At 41.4% G+C, this 22,703-nt stretch overlaps 1 protein-coding gene across 2 annotated transcripts in view; it reads left to right on the forward strand.

Annotated features, from left to right (window-relative positions):
• Positions 1-10,407: 10,407 nt before the first annotated feature.
• nkain4 (sodium/potassium transporting ATPase interacting 4) overlaps positions 10,408-22,703 on the forward strand; it is a 68,636-nt gene continuing 56,340 nt past the window's right edge. Inside the window, exon 1 of one of the 2 annotated variants that reach the window (XM_012862337.3) lies at positions 10,408-10,734. In XM_012862337.3, coding sequence (XP_012717791.1) covers positions 10,681-10,734 — 54 coding nt within the window. In that variant the 5' untranslated portion in view covers positions 10,408-10,680. The remainder of the gene's footprint in view (positions 10,735-22,703) is intronic. The other variant, XM_012862338.3, reaches the window with a different exon arrangement.

The following is a 22,703-nucleotide window of genomic DNA, read 5'->3' on the forward strand; positions in this document are numbered from 1 at the left end:
ACTGCACAGAACCGCGTTTCCAAATATCTGACCTGACGATTTAACCTTGAAAAAAAAAAATTCCGGGGAAGGATTTATATGTAGTTTGTCCCAGTGGCTAGTGGCTGGAGCCTTCCTTTGTGGAGTTTGCATGTTGTCCCTGTGCCTGCTTGGCTTTTCTCCTCCTGCTCCCAGAGTTTTAAACAAGCTTGTTAGGTTAATTGTTTTGCTCTAAACTGATGTTTGATGTGATGCTGGCGTTGCTGTGCATTTGACTCCTGAGATTAACTCCAATTGTCCACAAACCTGAACAGCTTTAGGCCGATACAGAAAGCCCATGAATGAATTACCAATTTACTTTTATAATAATTTTACCACAACTAATTTTTTAGAAGGCTTCACAGTGGTAGCACTGTTGCCTTGCAGCAAGAACCCCGGCCTGGGCTCTTTCTTCATGGCGTTCCCTGTGCATGAATGGGTTCGCTCCGTGTACTCAGACTTCCCCCCACAATCCAAAAACATGACTGTTCGGTTAACTTGTCTCTTTACATTTCCCTTAGATGTAAATGTTTGTGCATGCATGGTTGTTTATCCCGTGTCTCTGTGTTGCCCTGTGATGGATAGCCAACCTGTCCAGGGTGTACCCCACCTCTTACCCAATGATCACTGGTCCCATCCCCCACAACCCTGCACAGAAGAGGGTATAGATAATGGATGGGTGAATTGATAGTTTTTGAAATCCAAATCTGACAGGTTGTCTGCTCTGAGCCCCTTGTGCCCAGAGGGATGCTGTCGGCTTTGCAAGTCAGCCCATTTTCAACAGACGCTCAGTGAATCTGGAGATCTGGTCAGTGCTCAGATGTTGTATGTTTTGATTTTAGCAGTGGAAACCGATGCATCCCAGCATGAGAGGTGATGGGATAAGCATAAGCAGTCGAGGAAAAAGGGACGGAAAGCACTTCTGCTATTTTAACCCTAGTATCTTATGCAGGTAAATGAAAACACAAGAGCTTTATGTAATGGGTTGAACAATTATCTATTAGTAGATGGTTTATCATGTCCAGTGGAAAGCATTTAGTTGTTTTTTTTTATTCTAAACCTCTAAAAAAGTAGTGAAATATCCAAACAAATAATAAAAGTGTGGCATGCATTTTTATCCAGCCCCTTTTTACTGTGATGTCCCTAAATAAAATGAAGTTTAACCAACTTCCTACAGTCACCTGATTACTAGAAAAAGTTGACTTTAATGTATCTTATTCACAGTATAAATCCAGCATTTTATGAAGGCTTCGGAGACTACTTAGAGAACTTTAAAGAACAAACAGTGCTATGAAGAATATGGAATACAGCAGGTGGGTCAAGGTAGAAATTGAGGAAAGGTATCAGTAATAAAGAATATTCCAAGCGTTGAACATATTACAGAGCGCTGTTCAATCTGCAATATAACAACCACATAAGTCTGCTTTGATGCAGGAATCGGTAGGATATTATGTTGCAGGTGTCAGGCATTCATGTTCTGCATATGGTTAATGTAGCTGGCCAGTAAGATGGATTGTGTGCATCAGCAGGAGTTGGAACCAACGGCCTGTTCTATCACCCTCAACTCAAAACCCGACTCAACCTTAAAAAAAGTGGTTATTTGGCTTTGGGGAAAAGAAAAACCCGAGGAACGCTTTAAGCATACTTGACAGGCTTGATGTTTAATACATACCAAAAGGGGGGAATTTAGAAATCCCTCTGAAAAATATGCACCTGTAAAAAGGAGACGGTTTAGTTTTGTCAATTTGTGGAGAAACCGAGTGGATCGCGTGGGTGGGCTGGCTGCAAACATAATTTCTCAAGAGTCAAACAAGACCCGGAGCTCCTACACAAATTTGAAAAAATAAAATTAAAAAAAATCAAGATCCAAGAGTTAAGCACCTCTCGTCAAAACGTGCTTTATGAGGAGCAGGGAGCAGCCTAATCCCCTTCAGGCAGAACATTTACGCCACATAAGATTAATACATGACGCTTCAGTCTGGAGTACCAGTGCTGAACTTGATCATGTCAGCTGAAAAGCCTCTCCCATCTAGGAGTGTGGTGTAATTCTGAGCATCGCTCCTCAATAAGGCAGGTGAACGGGCCTCAGGGGTGACCCTACTGCTTAAGTCAACACAATGAGTGTAATGAGGTGAGCTACACACACACACACACATACACACACACATCCACCTAGCAGACAGAGACCTTTGCAGAATAGTAAGTGGATTTTTATTCATCTGCATGCACTTGGCCTCATGTAGAAGTTCTTCTCACACCCACACCCACATACTTAGCAGAACAGCACGCATTGCATGAAGACCCTGTATGAATTTCACCACAAAATACGACAATAATATCACTCAGATCAGCAAAGCAAAAGAAGGAGGACACATTTAAACCCCGTGTTGATAATTTTTGTGGGAAGGGGTGGGGGGTTTATTCAGATAATCCAAAATGCAACTTATAAACGGGGAGAATTTAACACAAACTGCTATTCGAAGCTGCTTCTATACTGTTTGAGACGTGTGCATCATTTCTGTGCACATCACAGCCAGAGTCCATAATTAATCTGCCCGAGTGTGTGAGCTGGACTGGTGCCGTCCTCCTATCAGCGCGGACACCAACCCACGCCCTCCGGGCCATCATTGGATTAATGATGAGTGCCTGTGATAGAGGAAGCCCCTCACAAAGGCTTTATTAATTAGCCACTAAGACCGCTGTGTGCAACACATGTTCACTCTAATCAAAACTTTAAAGAGACACGATCGACCCCGCAATCCCTCCTCCCTCCCCCCCTGCTGAAGCGCACTGCATGGCGTTCAGCCCCGATGATGTGTGCGCGCATCACCGCGAGTTGCCGGCGTGCGCACGGGCTGAGCGCACTATTTCTTCTAGTTAGCAGCCTGTTTAAGTCGCTGTTGATCTGCTGGACCTCAAGAGGGCACGCTAATGAATGATCAGACAGGTGGGATCGATGTAGTTGGGAGAATTGACAGGTGTTTTTTAAGGAAACTAAGAGCCCATTCAACTGTCGCGTTAGAGACTCGGATATGAAGAGATGCGCTGGGCGCTACTCACCCGCCCCCGGTGGTATTAGAGCAGCATCCCGGTCTCTCGCGGCCAGCTCTTCGGATGAGTTCTCCTGGGACAGCGCGCCTTGATCCTCACTACCATTCTCCGTAACGCTCCTCACAGCCTGCCCTTATTCGTCTCCTCTGCCATTACATTTACCAATAAAAAAAGGAAATTAAATAAAACAATAAAACGCTGCATTGCCCGGACCAGCTTTTAATTGTCGTTTGCAGCCGTGCGTCCTCTGCGATCAGGGCTGAGGTGACAGCAGCGGATTTCTATTTGAGGGGATGCTGACGCGCAAGCGGAGGGGCTCGCCTCCTGCCTCTTTCATCTGGCTCCATCAGCTCTCGGTTGGGCAGCACCATGTGACTTACAGCGCCGTCAAGGCGCATCCAGGAGCGCCATTCATTTCCTGTTGAGACCGTCAAAATAAAAACGCCATCGGGTATTACAGGACCGGTATTACAAGAAGCATGGTTTATACTCTTGCATACATTTGCTCACATTAGTTCACCTTATTGTAATCCTGTCTACTTTTATTCAACACATTTAACTGTTGTAGGTGTTTTATATGCAAACTATCTGATCCCTCAAAAATGATGAAAAAACAAAAAAATCCCTAACTGGGGAATTTCTTAAATAACGCTGCAGTTATAATTTTTGATAACGAATAACAGAGATCCATGTCCAAGTCAAAGCAAACACTTATAGTGCCGCTGGTTAGATGTGACATGTTAATTACTTTTATTTGTAATTCAGCACTTAAATGGCTTAACTTCAGTTTGAACGAAGTCCATTCATTCTTAGTCTCTCTGAAATGATGCTGCAACTTGCACGGGGAACTAATTTTTAAGACTGATTCACCCTTAGACATTCTGACTTTTAAAAGTGGTAAAGTGTAGAAGTGATAATAGACATAAGCAACTCCTTTTTGAAGTCTACTCATACGACAATGAAACAGGATGAACGCATTTATATACAGGCAAATTTGTTGATGCCTGTAATGAGGACACACTTCTATTCCTAAAAATGTGGGTTTAATTAGTAAATTATTCCCCCCCAACAAAGGGTCTTTGAAAGAGGAACTTACATTTTAGCCATGACATCAATATAAAATAACTGCAAACTAACTGGTTAACAGAACAAACATCTGTCTCAGATTTGAAGGACAGAACTTCGATGCTGCAGCTTGTATATCTTTCCATTGATGTTCAAGACTTAGTTGTGCTTCGCATAAATTCAAGGTTCCCAATACTAAATGCAGCAAAGGGTCTCCGTTTAAGTAGACTGAATGGCTCATGAAATGCCTGAAAGCACCCGTCACTCTAAGGTTTAAAGTTTGAACGTTTACTTTGAAACATGATTGTAATGGAAGGATTATTACTATCTTTCGTGATACCAACAAATCTGTTAATATATTTTAAAGATATCACCACGTCTTTAAAAAAACAAAAACTACCCTTCTTTTAAAGTTGTATTTGTTTACTCACATAAAATCCATCACTACAGGCTTGCTAGCACACATTAGACAGTTGTTTTTTTATGAACTCAATGCTCAGGAGAAATAAAACAATGTTTCATTAGGTAACAGATAGATTTGGCCACATCTGTACAAATTTACTTTGTGGATTTAATGTGAAATGAATAGATTGGCATGTGATTATAGTGCTGTAAGTATGTGGACCATCTTGATTCATCTAATTTTTTGCTGTAAATTCCCCATAAGGCCGCCACAGCTCATGATTGTGCTTTTATTTTGAAGTAGAGCTTTTGTATGTCCCATTTTCTCCAGCTTGTGTCTCCATTGGTTGACGCACAGTTCAATCTGAGAACGACCTCAGAAAGAAGGCCCCCAAGTGGCAAACATCAGAATAACACCAGATGTTAAAAGGATTCCACCAATATTTCCTCACCAAAGAACAATCCAGTCATAAATTATTGACAGCCTCCTCATATCATCCTTTGTATTTATTCTTCGTCAACCCCAGGACGTTGGTGGAACAAAAAAGAAAAATCAGAACAGAATTTGCCTGCTTGTTATACCCAGTGGCACTTGTATGATATTAAAGTTTCATAAGATGGACCTAAATAAAGAAAGCATTCGTGTGCTTCTTCGACAAGCAGAGAAGGCAACAATTTGGAGCCAAGTCAGCAAGTTTGTGCTAATACTGACGTCCTAAACGCTGACGAGAGCAGCTTGCTTTTCATTCTGATTTACTTATAAAGCAGACTTCAGCCAATAAAAAAATGACCTGTTTCTGTCACCCAAAGCAGGCCCTCATGAGACTTTGACTGAAATGATTTTATAATCCAGGCTGAAATACTCTGAGATAAATTCTAGGTCACCGCAATCATTTTCTGAAAATCGATTTATTCAAACTCCTACGTGTGAGAGCGGATATAATCAGCTCTGCTCTCACATGTCTACCTCAGAAAGGATGAAATGGATGTTTGATCATCAGCAAACAGACTTGTCTTGAGTGTGCCTGCACAAGGGATCCTGACTGGTCTGCTTAATCTCCAAAACGTGCAAGAAAAAAGAAAAAAAAGAGAGAGAGAGAAAGAGAGAAACAGACAGCCAGAGTGGAAACAAGAAGCGACAGTCTAAAATGCTTTCAAAGAGAAGAAAAGAAAAAACTCTGTCCTTCGAAGGTCTTTTTTTTCTATTGTTGTCCACCATGAGACAGACTCTCAGGTCTCCTCCACAAAGCAGGTCCCCTCCAAGCAGAACGCCACTGGCTGTCCTGTCACTTCACATTAGCGTCTTTGTTGAGAACAGCAGCCCTGGAGGGCTGCACTTGTCATGAAAGAAGTGCCCCCCCCCCCCCCCCCACACACACACACACACTCACACACACACATGAACAAAGAGTATGGAGAAAAGAAGGTGTCAGGCAAAATGGGAACACAGTAGAACCATCAGGCTTTCAAACAGTCAGAACTATAACAGTGACCTTATTTCAGCTATCACCCAACACACACACACACACACACACACACACACACACACACACAGACACACACACACACAAACACACACACATTCACGCATGCATCGTGTTCTGGTACACACTGAGATGTTCTCATAAGAAATGCAGCTGTGCGGGATTTGAACATCATGCATGCAGGAGTGGTTAGAGCTGTGTTCTGCTGGTGGGCCTACTTCCTGCTCTGACTTGCATAAAATAAAATGCTCTTGGTCTTCTAAAGACCCACCTTATGAAATAAGACTGAAAATGCATTTTTTTTAAAAACTGTTTACCATAGTTTCTGAAAGCAAATTATTATTATTAGCATATCATTATTTGTCAGTGACATGCTGCCAACATATACAGTGGCACCAACATTTGTTAGCAGCTCTGGTGCAAGAAGGTTGGGTGAAAAAAGCTCACTGTTTGAAAAGCAATAATAAGAGTGGAGTGACCGAGTCTCCAAAACAAACCTTAAACTATATCAACCGACTGGTTGTTTGGATATGACAACAGGAACAAGTATTTCTTGTACTACCACAACTAATGTAAACATGTGAATTCTGCTAAGCTCTACTGAGGCGTTAAGTGATGTGCCTTGGCCAAATGAGACCAAGACTGTGCTTTTCAGCATTAAACACCCAAGGTTGATGGGATTTCAAACAAAGCGATGGTGTTGCATAAATAATGCCCACTGTTAAGTATGGTGGGTGATCTGTGATGCTGTGGGCCTGTTTGTTTTTCAAAGGTCCTGGGAACCTTTTCAAAATGCATGGTTTGATAAACTCATTACAGGTTTTTTTTTTTTTTTATGATTGCATAAACCACAAAAAACCTAATAATTACATAATTATCGACACCTTACACTCAAGGAGCAAAACATTGGACCAGATTCTCACCACTATACACACAAAGTCATCCACACACTTAGAACAATGCACACAGGGATTTGCAGAACGCTTGTCTGCATTAGACACTGAAGTATATCTTAATATCTGTTCCTTACAGTTCCAAAGCACCGACTGACAAATGGCCACACTCATGTTGATTAAACTCGCACATCAGGTGTACAGACACATTACTGCTTTATTGTAGAGACACCGATCAGGTTTGAGCACTACAAAAATGCAGCAGGCGAGTTCACCTGAATGGAAGAAGACAGAGGAAGAAGGGGGTGGGGAGAATCTGTGGAGGGTGAGCAGGAGGTAGATCTGAACCAGGAGGAGAACATCCTACTGTTTCCAAATTTGTCAAATATCAGCTGTGCAACGATGGATCCATCATTCAAGATGGTTCTTCCCACGTTTTCTTGCCAATGAGGATATTGCCTGAGATGTTCTTCTTTTCTTTGGCCAGGTCCAGCTAGGTGTAGAGATGAGTAGTATTTTCTGTACAGATTTATTTTTGTTTTCTTCTTTTACTTTGCTGTACTTTTTCTATAACCTCTCCTGGTTGGACAGTATTTTCATTTGTCCATTTTCTGGACTTACACCGTTGGGACATGTTTTGTTGTGATTGTCCATGTCGGCACATTTTGGTTATGTGAAGAGAAATAAATCATATTTTCGATAGTCTGCAGCATTGATCTTGGGTTGTGTTTGGTGAATTTACCATGTTTTATATTTTCACTTTCTCTGTGTGCTTCATTTAAAGTAATCTAATCACTGAGAGGTAGAATTGTTTAAAGTTAAACACAGCAGTGTGTGACTGGTTCAAACAAAATCAAGTCTTATAAAACGTGTATTTCATATGGTAACATAATATGTTTTTTTTTTTATATAAATGTGTCTATTGTTTCTACTAGAGTGTTTCATTTTGCACAGAATCTGAGGTCTTCTGCATGTTGTGTGTGTAGCTGTGCTAATAGTGTGTAGTGTTTTTAAATTAATCGTTTAAAAAAAATTTAAATTTAGGACATGTTAATTAAAAAAAAATCTGGAGGACTCGGTTAGAAAACTGAAATAATTCAAATAATTCAGGATAATGATCCAAAGCATGTGGGCAAATCAACCCAAACTCAGCCTTCTTTCGTGGCCCACAGTGGAACAGGCCAATACAAATTTTTCATAAAGAGGGATGTATATAACAGTGTGTGTAATCAATCAAATGAAAATCAATAGCTCATATAAATTATTATTATTATTATTACTTCAGCAGCCATGTCGGATTTAGGGATCAGGATTGACAATAAACCTTAGATTTTCCTGGATTAAAAAAAACAAAAACATTTTCAGTGTCAGATTATGCTCCTGAAATAAAAGATGAATTTATTTAAGGCCGTTTTGCACGTCTTCCCCAAGGATGGCAATAAATTAAGCTTTAATACACTTCCAAGATAAAGACGCTGCAAGAACGTTAGGACAGCAGGAGGAGAAAAGTCATCTGTGTTGTTAAAATATTTAAATATGTTCATCCACATAGCTTTATGCTATGTTTGCAAGAAGGTGAAAATACATCTGAATATGGGATTATTAAAGTATGTCTGATTCTGATTCTGATATTATATGTACCTGCTAGATGTCAGAAAGTGATTATTCAATACAAAGGCTATGATTCACACTATGTTGACTCCCTGCTGTTGGCTTTTCCAAAGGCTATCCTGAGTTATTTTGTTCAGAGGGGCAGCTCCTTCTGGGCCGGGGCCGGAGCTGAAGGATGCCATAAGAAGAGGAGTGGAGCTTAAAAAAAGGAACAGAATGGAGGAGCGTGTGATGAAATTAGACGTGAAGTGTTCCCCCGGTCAGCCCTCAAAAGCCTGAAACATTTATGAAGCTGGTGAGGAAAGAAGTGGGAGCCACATCCTCGCAAGGACCATGAGGTTACCCTTTAAAACAAACCATAGGGACAAAAATATGTTGTTTACAGACAGAGCTTACCCAAGGTTGTATGAAGACCGAACCAGAATTTAATTTGGGGGTCCGACTGCATTTAGGTCATCAGCAATTACCGTGCCACCAATCTCCCTTTTATGTTCTTCTTGCTGAATCAGTTTTAAACATCTTGTTTTGAAGTGCAGAACCATAAATGGCCTGTACTTGTATAGCGCCCCGTCGAGTCGGAGGGCTCCAAAGCGTTTCACACTACAGTCAGTCATTCACTCCTTCATAAACTGACGGTATTAAACTACATTGTAGCCTCAGCTGCAGACTGTCAGGTGGAGCTTTCATGCAATCGCGTCACCGGGCCCTCTGACCAACAGCAGCAGTCAAGACGGGTGAAATGTCTTGCCCAAGTACACAGCAACCAAGATGGATGGAGCCAGGGCTCAAACTGACAACCTGCTTGTTACAGGACCAACCTCTACCTCCTGAGTCACTGTTGCCCCATAAGTCAATATGGAATATCATTGTTATATTATAATTTTTCCTACATATATCAAGCATGCCAGGAAAAAGGTACAATGTGTGTTACAGCTAATTATATGGGAATTTTTTTTTTTACTGTGTGGAGGTGTCTGTATATTTTAGAACGTGGCCTTGGGGAATAATCAAATGTTTTTATATTGTAAAAACTGGTAGTTTGGGAAAGGAAGGGTCACACTTTAATGTTGTTTCGCAGGAAGCCAGAGAGAAGGGACTATTATATGCTCATTTATTACTTTTTAACCACTTATAGTGTGCATAAAATGTTTTCTGCACACAAGCCACAGAAATAATCAAATCATATTTAAATCATTACTCTGTTAGTATGGCATTCAAACATGAAAGTTTTTTTATCTTATTATTTGTGATTTACTTTATTATTTTGTTATTATTTACGTGTCCAGCCGGTGCATTTGTCGTCTTTTCTTGTTTCAATTCGAGTAATCTTGGGTCCCCCAAGTCAGCAGGAGTCCTAAAACAACTAGTTTTACCAAGAGCCGGCCCTCGGTTTCTCCAAAGTCTCGCATTTACCACCAGGTGGCGCCCTTTCTCCATTTTTTTTTTTGTAGAGATTCGGTCCCGCGTGTTCAGTGGTTCTCACGCAAGGATCAAGTCATGAATAAATTGCTTGTAGGCCCAATTAACGCCACCAATAATGTTAAACAGACATTAAAAACATTGTTTTGATTTTTTTTTGTGAAGATGGGAGGAAATAATCAGCATTTTAAATATCAAGAATTATGAATCAAGAAATTGATTCTTGATTGCTGATATTTTAATATAATTGACAAATGTATTATTATTATTATTATTATTATTATTATTATTATTATTATTATTATTATTATTATTATTATTATTATTGGGATGTTGATGACGCCCCCTGTCAGTCGCTCAGTCTCAGCAGCTCCGGCCGTCTACCCCACCAGCACCACTCTGACCACCCCCTACCCTCGTCCCTGCCCCTCCTCCTTTTTTTTTTTTTTTTTTTTTTTTATTTTTTTACACACACACCGGCTTGCTCCCAGTCTCTCCCAGCCAGTCACCGCCAGTGCGCCCGGTCGGCCAGATCGGAGGTAAACAGACACGTCCGGAGCAACGAGACCGGAGGCAACCTACTGCAGTCGCTGTTCCCGGGGCTCAGTTAAAATAAGGACGCCGGAGGAGGATGGGACAAAGCCGGTGTTTGGATCAAGACTGAGAGTGGTCGGCAGTGAGAGCTCGATTCCAAGTCCTTCATAGAGTCACCGCGTCCCCCCCCCCCTGCTGACACAATGGGCTGCTGCAGCGGACGATGCACTCTCATTTTTATTTGCACTTTACAACTGGTGAGTTTGCGCACTAGCTTTTCTTTTTTCTTTAATTACTACTTTTAAAATTAAAAAAAAAAAATCCACATCTTTAATGTGAGTACAGATAGTGAAATAATGCATTTTGTGTTTTTTGTAAAAAAAAAAAGTGGTTGAAGTGTCCTCTAAATGAAAAGAGAACCCGCTGAAGAACCTAACTCTTCCCAGTCATTAATTTAACTCCCATCTGAATAATGTGATTAAGAACCCACTCTTTGTTCAGACAGAGAGAGCGCCACAGGAGCACAGCACCACACACACACACACACACACACACACACACACGCACACGCACACACACACGCTTTGCTACAGTGCACCTCACTCTCTGTGGTCCCCTCTTTCTGGCACTTTTCTGTGTGTATAGAAAGTAAACTTGCATTTGTTGTGTGATTTTAAAGTCTGAGCTTTGTGTCAGTCACGAACCTGGAGCATGTGAGGCCAGGGAAGCTTCACAGAGCTTTTCAAGTTCAGGAAGTCGCTCAAAGTAACAGGATTGTAAGAGTGCACTCTCACAAGGATGCTCCTCAGGCTTGCCTTTTCCTCCCTCCTCCTCCTCTGAGCAGAGTTTACTTGACGGGGTGTGACAGCGTAATTTATGATGGCGATAAATACGAGCCTGCTCACACGACCAAGTAGAATGCCTCTTTCAGAAAATAAGATGGCAACAAAATGTTCTGTTCAGGGACAGAAACAGCCCAGGTTTTTGATGGATTGTGTCTAGCATGAAGTATTTCAAAACACCAACGGAATGGAGATGTTAAGAAGATAAAAAGGAGGGCGTGTTTAATCGTTAGTAATGCATACCATCACTTCTAGCATTTCTGCAGGTCAAATAGAGTTTTTGACCTGCAGCCACAGAGGAGGGACTATAAAAACGCTACTTTTGCCTCAGGTTACATTATCTAAAACTATGGTGCTGACGATGTGCGGCGTTACTTCATACATAATTGTTTAAAAATGGAAACACAATACCGATCTTTCATAGAAACCTAAAATAAACAGAAATAGCCCTCAAGTAATAAAACTAGGGCTGGGCAACGATTAAAATATTTAATCGCGATTAATCGCATAATTTGCCTGATTAATCGCGATTAATTGCATTGTATTTACAAACTCCAAGAAGGAATTCAAAAGTAGTGTAAAGAGCACTTTTATTTTAATGTTCTGCTGCCATATGAACAAAAGTGTTGTAACATTTGTAGCACTTATCAGTAACACATATTTAGTGTAAAGCTCAACTTAAACATGTAAAACAAAAAAAAAACAATAATAATAAATTAAAGCTTATTGCCACTGACAGGGAATTCTCTTTATGGGGAAAAAATCTACCAAAAACAGGCAATTTCTGAGGTAACAGCAGGGAGCAGCATTACCATTTTATGTTCAATACCAAAGTTTAACTTGGCAGTGGTTCCAACTAACTTGTTTCTGTCATATTCGATGCTGGAAGAACTTTAAACTGAAATGCTTGCTAACTCGATATGCTTGCGTTGCTTGCGTTTATTTGACGTTGACACGCGGTTTTTTGTTGTTGCTTTCTCGCGTGCATATAGTGAATGGCAGGGAAAAAACAGGCAAAAACACATGGATACTTTGAAACGAGAAGCGACTTCACCGACGGCGTCGATGCAGACTCCGCTCCGCACAAAACTTGTTCCGTTCGCCAACTCACCACCTCCCCTAAGCAAATTCCTGCGGGAAACACCGCCTTCCGCATGTCGGCTTTGTTTTTTTCCGGCCAGCATCTTTCTTCCTCTGAATCCGAGGTTTGGCTGACAGCGAGGTTATTGGCGCATTATCGCCACCTACTGTTCTGATTCAAACCCCTACACCGCAGCAACAGACCTTCACAAAATAAAAGCATGTGAGCAACATGCGTTAATGCGCGTTAAAGAAAATATCACCGTTAATAGTCTAATGAGTTAACGCGAAATTAACGCGTTAACTTGTCCAGCCCTAAATAAAATGAATAAGTTTTGCTCCATTTTAATACTAAGCCATTTTTTTTCCTTTGTAATAAAACTAAAGTTATCAGCTGCTAGACTTGTGAAGTCGAATGTGGTCAACAGTGCAAAAGCTCAGCTCTGCCAGGGGTTTTACGAATATTACCTGAAACATGATCATTGGCTAACCTCCAAGTGATTGTTGCTGCATAAATATTACAGAGAAAATGCAATAAATGATCATCAGCAATGTGAGGGGTATTTTAGTTTTAATCCAGTCAAGTAAATGAGACCAACTTCCTATAAAAAAAAGCATGACTGAGCTCATATGACCATACTTTTATTGATAAAATAAATCAAACCACCAAAGTAACTTAGAGATGGAAAAACGCTAATTTGTTGTGCAAACATGTTAAATAATGACATATAACACAATTAGGCTCAAGAATGACTATTGTGAACTGTTAAAAAAAAGTATTTTGCAAAAATAACATACACCCTACAGGGGTACGAATCCACCTGGAGCCACAGACCTCGTTTTTCCCTCTGCCTCGTCAGAGAGAAGGAGGTCAACCTTTTGAACCGGGTTTATAAAGATGTCAGCTGGTTCCTTTAAAAAGCCCCTGAAGATTTCTGCGGACAGCTTCATTTCCCCCTCGCCGCTGTTTCTTGATGACCTCACATTTCCTGTCCTGGAGCCACACGCAGACTCGCAAACACGGCTCACACCTCCATGCTGACGAGCGTAATCTGTGGAGAGAGGGCTTGTGTTAAACCCCTCAGTGGCCTTTTTTTTTTTTGAAGAAACATCCGGTTGTGTATGTGCTTTGTCTGCATGAATATACATGCGGTGGTTATGTGTGTGTCGAGCAGCACCAGCGACCCCCGCAATCTCTTGGCCTATCCCTATGAATCTGCAATGAGTCCTAGTTGTTCCCTGTCCAATTCACCGGTAAAAAAAGCCAAACCCTGCCATTAACAAAACAGCACAGTTTTCTCCTCAGATGTATAAATAGCGCTCGTAAACCACAGCGTGAGCTAATTAGCTCAACAGAGTGCTTTGATCAAACCTCTTTTGGCATCTCGGCCATACCCTAATTGAATTGTGGTGCGCTCTGCTCATCAACAGGCCGGCCGGAGAGCCGGGACTCATCTCTCTGGGACAGAAGGCAGCAGATAATGAGCCTATATTGATCGAAAATGCCTCAGTTCCTTTTTTCCCTTTGCTCCTTAACTGTTGCAGACAGCAGCGCTGGACGGTTGTCAAGATCCCGATCAGCCCTGGAGAGTAGCAAGTGCTGGCTGGAAGCCCTGTCTCTGTAATGATTTGTTTGTACTGAGAGACACAAATAAACCCAAGTTTTCTGTATATTTCTAGGTCTCTGCGGGTCGGCTGCTTGAGGTGTTGCCCTTAAGCTGACCCACAGTGGAAGGGGTTCAATTGGTAAAAAAAAAAAAAAAAACAGACTATTGGGAGTGTCAGCAACTGGCCATGATGAGGATGTGGTTCTTAATTAAGCTGAATGTTGTTGTGGCCGCTTGGTTACATGCTGAGACCTGAGGGAGGCCTTGTACAGTGGTAAAGGAGTGTTTTTTTCATGAAACAATTAGGATAAATATGGACTTCGAGGAATCAAGGTATACCAACGTTTTAAAAGGTTATCGCTTCAAAACCACTGTTTGGAGCACAGAGTATTGGTACAGTAGCCCTACTCCACCTGTTGCTGCTCACTGCGTGTGAGCTGGCTGAAACGAGGCTACTACAATCGTCCTGAGCTTACAAGTAAGACAATCTGAGCTCTTTTGAAACATTTACAGTTGCGTAAAGCAAATTCTGATGAGTTTTTTGCTGACGTTGACTTCTGTGTTCTTAGGTGAGAGAAGAAGCGAGAGCTGCGTTCGGGATTAAAACCCTCTGTCCAACGATAGATTTGTCGTCATTTTGCGGCATTTATACTCCACAGCGGTATTATAATCATTTCAACGTCAGAGGAAGTTTACATTCACAGATATTTATTAGAGAAAGTTTGAGAGACGTGTCCCAAAAGAGGAATCAGCCTTGTGCAGACTGCATTTTTTCTTAAAAAAACGTGTTAATAATCCACAGGGGCTGGGATTCTTTTTATCTGGGTCTTAGAAGCTAAATGTTTTAAAACAGAACATTTTCCTGTCAGTGAAGGATTTACTCCCTCATTTGCCACAGGCAGCTATAAACAGACAGTAATGATGTAAAATGTATTACAGTTAAAGTTGACAGAATGTATAAGCTTCAGAAAACTTTGTTATTTAAACATTACCGGGATACGACCCTGATTCTCGGAAAAGGTTCCTGGGGTAGAAATGTACCTCGGAGGTGCTTTTCCTCTACAGGAACCTCTTCTGTTTCCACTGCAGGAACCAGAGCCAGTCCAGAATAATGCTCTCATTGAAGCCTTTTTAAATGCGAATGCTACAATATTTTACAGTGTTTATGTTTTGAGGGTCAACTTAAAACAATAATTACCTCCAGGAGCATTTATTGACATGTTTTGAGTTTGACAGAAACAGATTGTGTGGTTATTGTTCCTTTGAGAAATGGCCTGCGAGCAGTAAATATTTAGGGTGTATTCACACCTACCGTGTTTGGTCCACTTCAAACGGACCAGTGTTCGTTTCCCCTCTTTGTCGGGACCGTTTGTGCAGGTGTGAATACATTCAAGTGAACCCGGACCGAACAACCGGACCCACTTTTTGAGGTTGTCTCGGTCCGCTTCCAAACACACTCTGGTGCGATTCGCTTCTGGTGTGAAAACGAAACGGCCTCGATCCGACTAAACTACATAAAACTCAAATCTCTTTGGACCACCATAGCAGTGAGGGTCGTACCTTTTGGCTTAGCAACATTGCTGCCGGCATGCTGTGGGACTCCTTCAGCCTGCAGCACGCATTCGACGCCGTTCTAAAATTACAAATAAAGTGTCTTGAAACCTGCTTTGAATGAGCTTCACGAGACACAGTGATTTAACCGAGTTGCTGCACACAGGATTCCCATAATAGTTTTCCCCCGTTTTGGGGTCTGTGCCACGTCCCGCCTTAGTGTTTTCTGTCCAGTGCGAGCAACCATCGTCTCACGGATGGCTCTGTCACGAGTTGTAAAAAGTACAATGTGAAAGCAAACTGCATCAAACGAAAAGGAAAAATAAAGTCCACTTTTGGTCCGGACCAAACAAGTGGACTAAAGGATTTGCCTGGTGTGAGTATACCCATAAAAGCGTCCTGTGCGTTGTAAGTGATTTTATTTTAGTTTTAAAGTGTGACCGCTGTAAAAGAATCACCTTGTTACGGAGCCCCTAAAGGGACATGGAGGAAAAAAAAACTATTGCGAGATCTCGCAAAAGGTTTTCCTACGTCATATATATATATATATATATATATATATATATATATATATAGGTCTGATGCCTTCACGGAGTAGATGCAAGTCACAAAAACTTGGACGTGTAGACCTGTATCTCTCTGTCTTAGAAAAATAACATTATAATATAAACGATATCTTTTAATTTTGTGAAAAGTTAGCCCTCGAGCCCTGATGTCAATAGTCCGTCGATTTAAACAAAAATACGCCACCCAGTGCTGAGGTATCATTAGTGTATTCAGCTTGAATCAGCAGGTTAGGGTAGCAGGTCGACCGCCCCAAGATGGCGGCCGTAATTCCTACGCCGCGACAGTCAGTGCGGGGTCTACTGTTATATTATGTCTATGGTTTTATCCTTCTTACTTTGCACCTCCGCTGTTGTGTGTCTGTTTTACGTCCGGTTCACCGACGTAGGAAAACTTTTTCTTTTAATCTTTTAAAATGTCTTTCACTAATGTCAAATCCATGTCTGCAGCCAAGTACGGATTTAATGTCTTTATATGTCAGGCCAGTACTAAAATAGAAATCAATAAACTTCTCCCATGGATGACGTGTGTGCGCCTCCATTGTTTTGTGTCTGTTTACAACTTCTTTTTCTATTTAATGGCGGTTGGCAAACAACTATGTGGTGACTAACCAGTAATGAGTGTGGATCAGGTCATTTGTTTTACTTCTGGTTCGCTGACGTAAGAAAACCTTTTGCGAGATCTCGCAATAGTTATTGCGAGATCTCGCAAAACTATTGCGAGATCTCGCAATAGTTTTTTTCCCTCCATGTCCCTTTAGGGGCTCCGTACCTTGTGGCTGTGAAACACGGGGTTTAAATCCTCAACTGTGCTCTCCTTTCCCCTCCTCTCGCTCCAAAGGCAAGCCAGCGTTGAACTCTGTGTCAGCACAAATTTACTTAAAGATCGTTTGAGTTTTACTTTTCCATACTGTTGGGAGCGACTTTGCACAAGTGCGATCGCTGCGACAGCATCATTGGCTGTAGTTTGTATTGGTGGAATATTTATTTCGTTTTTTTTTGTGAAACACTCTGTATCACCGTGGTTTATGTAAAATTCCTTCTCGTCCCAAACTGTTTCGAGTTAAATAGCTTAGCTTTTAAACCGTGACTGCCACAAAATATTCTGATCGTTATGATGCTGTATTTGGTCTAATCTGATAGCATTTTCAGTCGCATTCTTGAATCTGCTGTTATGGTGGCCAGAGATCAGTGATAGTTCAGCTGAAGGAGGACTCGGAGTAACCGGATGGCATTTACGTAAAGAGCTCGGTTTTGGACCCCACCCTGAACATACACAAAACTGACCAATAGAGATAAAATAAAAAGTTGCAGGAAATTAATATTTGGGTCGCATAGGTGAAAAGCGCCTTTCGAAAAGGAGACACGTTTTAAACAATTAGACCATGTTATACTTTTTTGTTTAAATCTTTATCATCAAATGTGATATTTTCATTCAAAGTTATCATTCAGTGAGAATCTCACACTGATACACGCCTGGGGGTGGCACGGAAACACACACTGTACTTATCATAGGGAACAAGCTCAGGAGTAACCCTGAAAATACAGCGCCTTCATTCACATAATTGCACCGATGGACAGAACTTAACACGCAGACATTAGTTCACGAACCCTTGCTCGTTTTGAGACACGCCCCAAAATTACAGCTGCACATTCCTCACTGTAAGTTAAAGGTTAGCAGCTCTGACGTTGGGTAAAAGATTACAGCTTATGTGTAATGGATGCACAAGCTAGCGTGTGAGAGATGTTGAGGAGATGGGAGAAATAAGAGCTGCGAGGAGTTTCATTTGATCTCTTGTGAGGAAAAACAGATGCGGTCTGGTGCTGCAGAGGAGTACTGAATTAGAACAGGTTGATGGGAAAAGTTTTGAAAAGTCCCAAAAAAAAAAAAAAGACCGTGTCCTTGCTTGAGGTGTTTTTTATTATTATTATTATTCATGAAGCAGATGGAAACATTTTTTTTTGGAAATTATTTTCGTTATGGGAGATTGAGATCAGTTAAAAGAGCTGCTGTTTTTCTTTCCAGCTTCTCCAATACTAGACATTAACCGTAAAACATTTCCAGTAACTGATTAGATCTGTGACCACAGCGGCGATTCTTTAAGTATGGACTTGCTATATATATATATATATATATATATATATATATATATATATATATATATATATATATATATATATATATATATATATATATACAAAGACTTATATACAAAGACTAAAATGCCAATTTCCTGCAGCGTGTATGCTGTTGATGCATATTGTTTTGGTCCATTTGTATTTAAGTGTGTGCACACAAAAGGTCCTGGGTCCATACGGCACATATTAGTTCATCACTCGGCTGTAATTAAGGGTTCTATTACTGCAGCAGAAACAAGCTGCATGGCAGTAAAACACTATATGCTGTCTGGCCTGCAGAGCAGGGAGTTATGGTTAGTGCTGCTGGATAATCCTGTTGTTCCTCACCGGTTCCTAGCAGAGGCGATAGATCATAACAGGGGAGGGGAGGGGGGATGAGAAAAGTGAAAGATGCTGCCGGCAAGTGCAACCGTATTTCAGTTTAACTGGTTACAGATGCAGCAGACATCTGTTCAGGGTAACTTGGTCGTCGGGTGTTTTGCAGGGAGTGTGTTTAACTTCTTTAGAGTTCCTGTGTGTGAACCTGGAGTGTAGTGTGATTAATGATAATGAACTGTATTTCCTCGCTACCCCCAGGTTGATGGAGGAGATAGACCAGCAGGAGGAGAGTAAATGCTCGCAGCTCTTTTATCTCTCCATTTTGTTCTTTGTCTTTGCCGTTCGGGGCTTTCTATTGAGCTTTTATTGCCCTCTGATTCTGTGATTCATAGTATTGGGGGCATAAACCCATTGGTTTTGTGTTTGCTTTAGTTCGCACCAATGGTGGCAAACAAAGAAAGGGTCTCTATCTGATTTATCCTTGTGGAAATAAAACTGTGCGCTAGACACAGCTTTTAAAGGGGTACTTCTCTGAAATCAAACAGCTTCTTTGATCATTTCTATTTTAATGAGGACATTTCCTTCTAATTTAGTTTTAGCAGCGTACCATTTCGAAAGAAGCCGATCTCTGCCCACATTGTATACTTTGTTAGCACCAGCTTTCAGTGTTGTTAGAGCTGCAAGTCTCTTAGGTCATGTCTCTACCTACCATGCACATCAGGAGAAGACTTTTCTGCATGCTTCTTAACAAAGTAGCTCAAGCTCCGTCAGATTGGTTGGAGAGTGCCAGTGAAAACTGAATTTCAAGTTTTGCCAGGTCTCAACTTAACCTAGCCTGTTCTGTCACAAATCTAGATCGTTCCATTGTAGCTCTGGCAGTACATTTAGAGCTGCTTTCATACGGAACAGTAAAACTCTGGTAGGGGCTAAAACACACCAGACCATCCGACCCGTCTGAGCCGACGGAAAATCACATCGTAGAAATTAGATCTGGTTGACGTGAATGGCGCTGGGCAGATCGGCTGTACTGCGTAGCTCTGAACAAGGTAGACCCCTGCTCTACCTTGGTTGGAGCTATGCAGCAATTTGATGGGAAATTCTTGAGGCTCGTTGTAACTCCCTCCAATTTGAATAATGGACACAAGGCGTTCTTTGCGTTTACTGGCATTTAATCAGACACAGGTGTCATCAATTATGCCGTGAGAAGGTTAAATTGTCTCATTTTACCAAAGCATCTCCATCAGCAGTGGGTGAGAAACATCAACATCAGCGAGAAAAAAAACAAAAAACATCTCACTTTTTCTAATTCACAATGATAGTGGAGCCTTTGTTGGCCGTTTATGTGCAGAAAATCTCCCTACGTACGGTTGAATTGTCCAACTAAACTCGTCCCAGTGGTACCCAGCTGTCGGTTAGGTGGGAGAGGATTCAAGCCAAATGAAGCAAGCCTCATTCTTTGAATAAAGCTGGAAACGTCTCTCCATAAGCTGAATACAAATTGTGGAATGAAACTAGTGCAGCCCTTGTATAACAATTGAACTTGTTGCTCATTACCTCTGCTTTATATCCAGAAATGATTTAAAAAGACTGTTGACCAGAAAACGGCACTTTACGTGTAAGGTGCAGGTCCTCACCTTGTCTTACATTGTCTCTGGGTATTTGTTATTGTCTTTGTGAAGGTCGGGCAGGTTGTCATAATTATCCTCGGTGTGTGTGTGTGTGTGTGTGTGTTTTTTGTGGTGAGCTTGGGCTGTCAGTGGGACCCCTGGTGTTTAGCGCTGATTGTGGTCTTGGCCCAGGCTGTCTTGATTGCTTCGCTTGAACAGCCCTCATCCACGGAAGAGCGGATCCTGACAGGTCATGTCTGGCCTTAGCTGCTAAAAAAAGGCCCATCAAAAGACGTTGATTAAACAGCGGCTTCCACTGAGTCACAGGCCAAGGTGACTCCTTAACACATTCACGCTCACATCCCCAACCTCTGGAGGTTCACTATGTCATCATCTCACCTGGGTTTTTAATGCAACCCAGAGTTTTTTTATTTTTTTCTTTATTTCTGGAGGGGAAGCTCTTCTTGAAGGTTTAATGAATGCAGAAAGCTAACAAAGCTGTCTGGTATCTCCTTTTTTCCCCCTATTTTACGGTGCTGCACCCACTCTCCCCCTCATTTCCTCCCCTGCTGAGATTAGAGGTTGGAATATGTTTAAATTATTGATTGTTATTTGATTTAGAAGACCCTCTGGAGATTTTGGTAAGATAAAAAGGTGCGTAGAAAAATTAGAGGGAGAGAGAGGAATCGGGGGATGGGAGAAAGTTCGACCTCTCTCTTTGAGCTGATAATGAGTTTGACCCCAGAGACCTGAGGTCTGCACATTTTCTTTTCTCACACCTCTGTTTTTTTTTTTTTAAACCTCTGCTTTTCTTCATTCACCGTAAATTCGTCTTACCACAGAACACAGTATGTTTAGCGTATGAGATACAGGAGAAGGAGACTAGGACTAAATTTAAGTTGGCATGCTGAGAAGAGACATGAATGCCAGCAGACATCTGGGAGTTAGATTGCTACAGACTTGGGGCTTAATGTACATCCTTCAATTAGAGCAGCTGTCACGCTAAAAATTGCTGTTTTGATCCATATCCTTTAGTCAGATCCAGCTGGGTGCATCTCTGTGTTTTTGTCAACCCAGTTTAAAATCCAATCCCGTTTAAATAAGATTTAATTTATTTCTTCCTTGTTGCTTATCAGAACTAACTTCTCTTTCGGTCTTGCCTGTAGTTTTGAGTCAGCATCCATGCTCTAACCATGTAGGTTTTAATAATATGTAGGCCTATGTGCTTGTGGCAACCCCCCCCCCCCCCCCCCACACACACACACGCACTCCTCTCTGTCCCAGTTGACCTTTATTGCAACCAGTCTTTATTTTAATGTGTTCAATTTAACACACCATTAATGTCGTGGTTATAGCGAAAACACTGCTCGCAGATGCCAGCGTGTCGACTCCCCCATCCAGACGCTGGTCCACGGTCGAGCGTCTCTGTGTGTGTTCCACATCGGTGACGCTGCAATATTCAGCCATAATGGAGATAAAACCGGGACTATTTGAGAGCCCATTTCTCTCTTTCCATTCCAGTGGTTCCATTGGTGTCATTTGTTATATTGTGGCACTGAATAAATTGCATTGGGAGGTCCACAGCTGGGATGACTATCTTGACAGATCGGACTCAGCTGAATGCATATTCGTCTCAATCAAATTTTCCTCCTCAACTTTGAAGTTTAAGCCCTTGTTTTACATGTGACTGATGAGTGCTCGGATGTTTTTTTTTTTTTATTTTGCTGTAAATATGTTGTGAGATCTAAACTTAAAAAAAAAATCTGTGACAAAAAGAGAAGTGTGTAAGTCATCTGAGCAATCAACATCTGCTGCTGAACATTTTATTCAAGCCTTATCTTAATCTAAGTGTCGCTACTAACTTAAACTAATACACCTGTCACACTTTTGTGTATTTGCCTTTTGTTCTAATAGAGCTGTAAGTCATTATACTTTCGGAAATTAATGCTCCAACATCGCCTTCCTAGGCGTTTAACACTGCAGCATACACAACATTAGCAGTCCCGTTAATCCTGTGAGTGATTAAACACATGGACGCCCTTATTCAGAACAACAAACCCAGTTAATTATGACTGTTGGGATCCAGCCTGTTGTCAAAAGCTGAATAGGCAGAAATTGAGTGTAACAGGTTTGTGCTCTGGCTTTGAAATTGTACCGCTTAAACCAATTGTTCACGTTACTACGCCATTAAATTTCCCTTAAGGACTGCAGAGGTCTTTTAACTGAATGGAAATTAACCTGAATTGATTTGATTTTCTAGTCACAAGTCATTCAAGTCCGAATCTAATAGCATAAAGAGCACCAAAGCCTCTGCGATCAGTACCGCATGCAACAGAAATTGACTACACGACCTAAAAAAGTGAAACTTGGCTGTTTCTGCAATGGTGACGTATTAAAACGGTTGCTGCAGATTTGACATTGATGATGTAAACCACCCACAACCCAAAGGTGCTCTGTTGGACTGGGATCTAGTCACTGTTGAGTGAACTCATTGACATGTTCAAGAAACCCGTTTGTAA

This window comes from Fundulus heteroclitus, unplaced genomic scaffold (assembly GCF_011125445.2).
Source record: "Fundulus heteroclitus isolate FHET01 unplaced genomic scaffold, MU-UCD_Fhet_4.1 scaffold_54, whole genome shotgun sequence".
Classification (NCBI taxonomy): Eukaryota; Metazoa; Chordata; class Actinopteri; order Cyprinodontiformes; family Fundulidae; genus Fundulus; species Fundulus heteroclitus.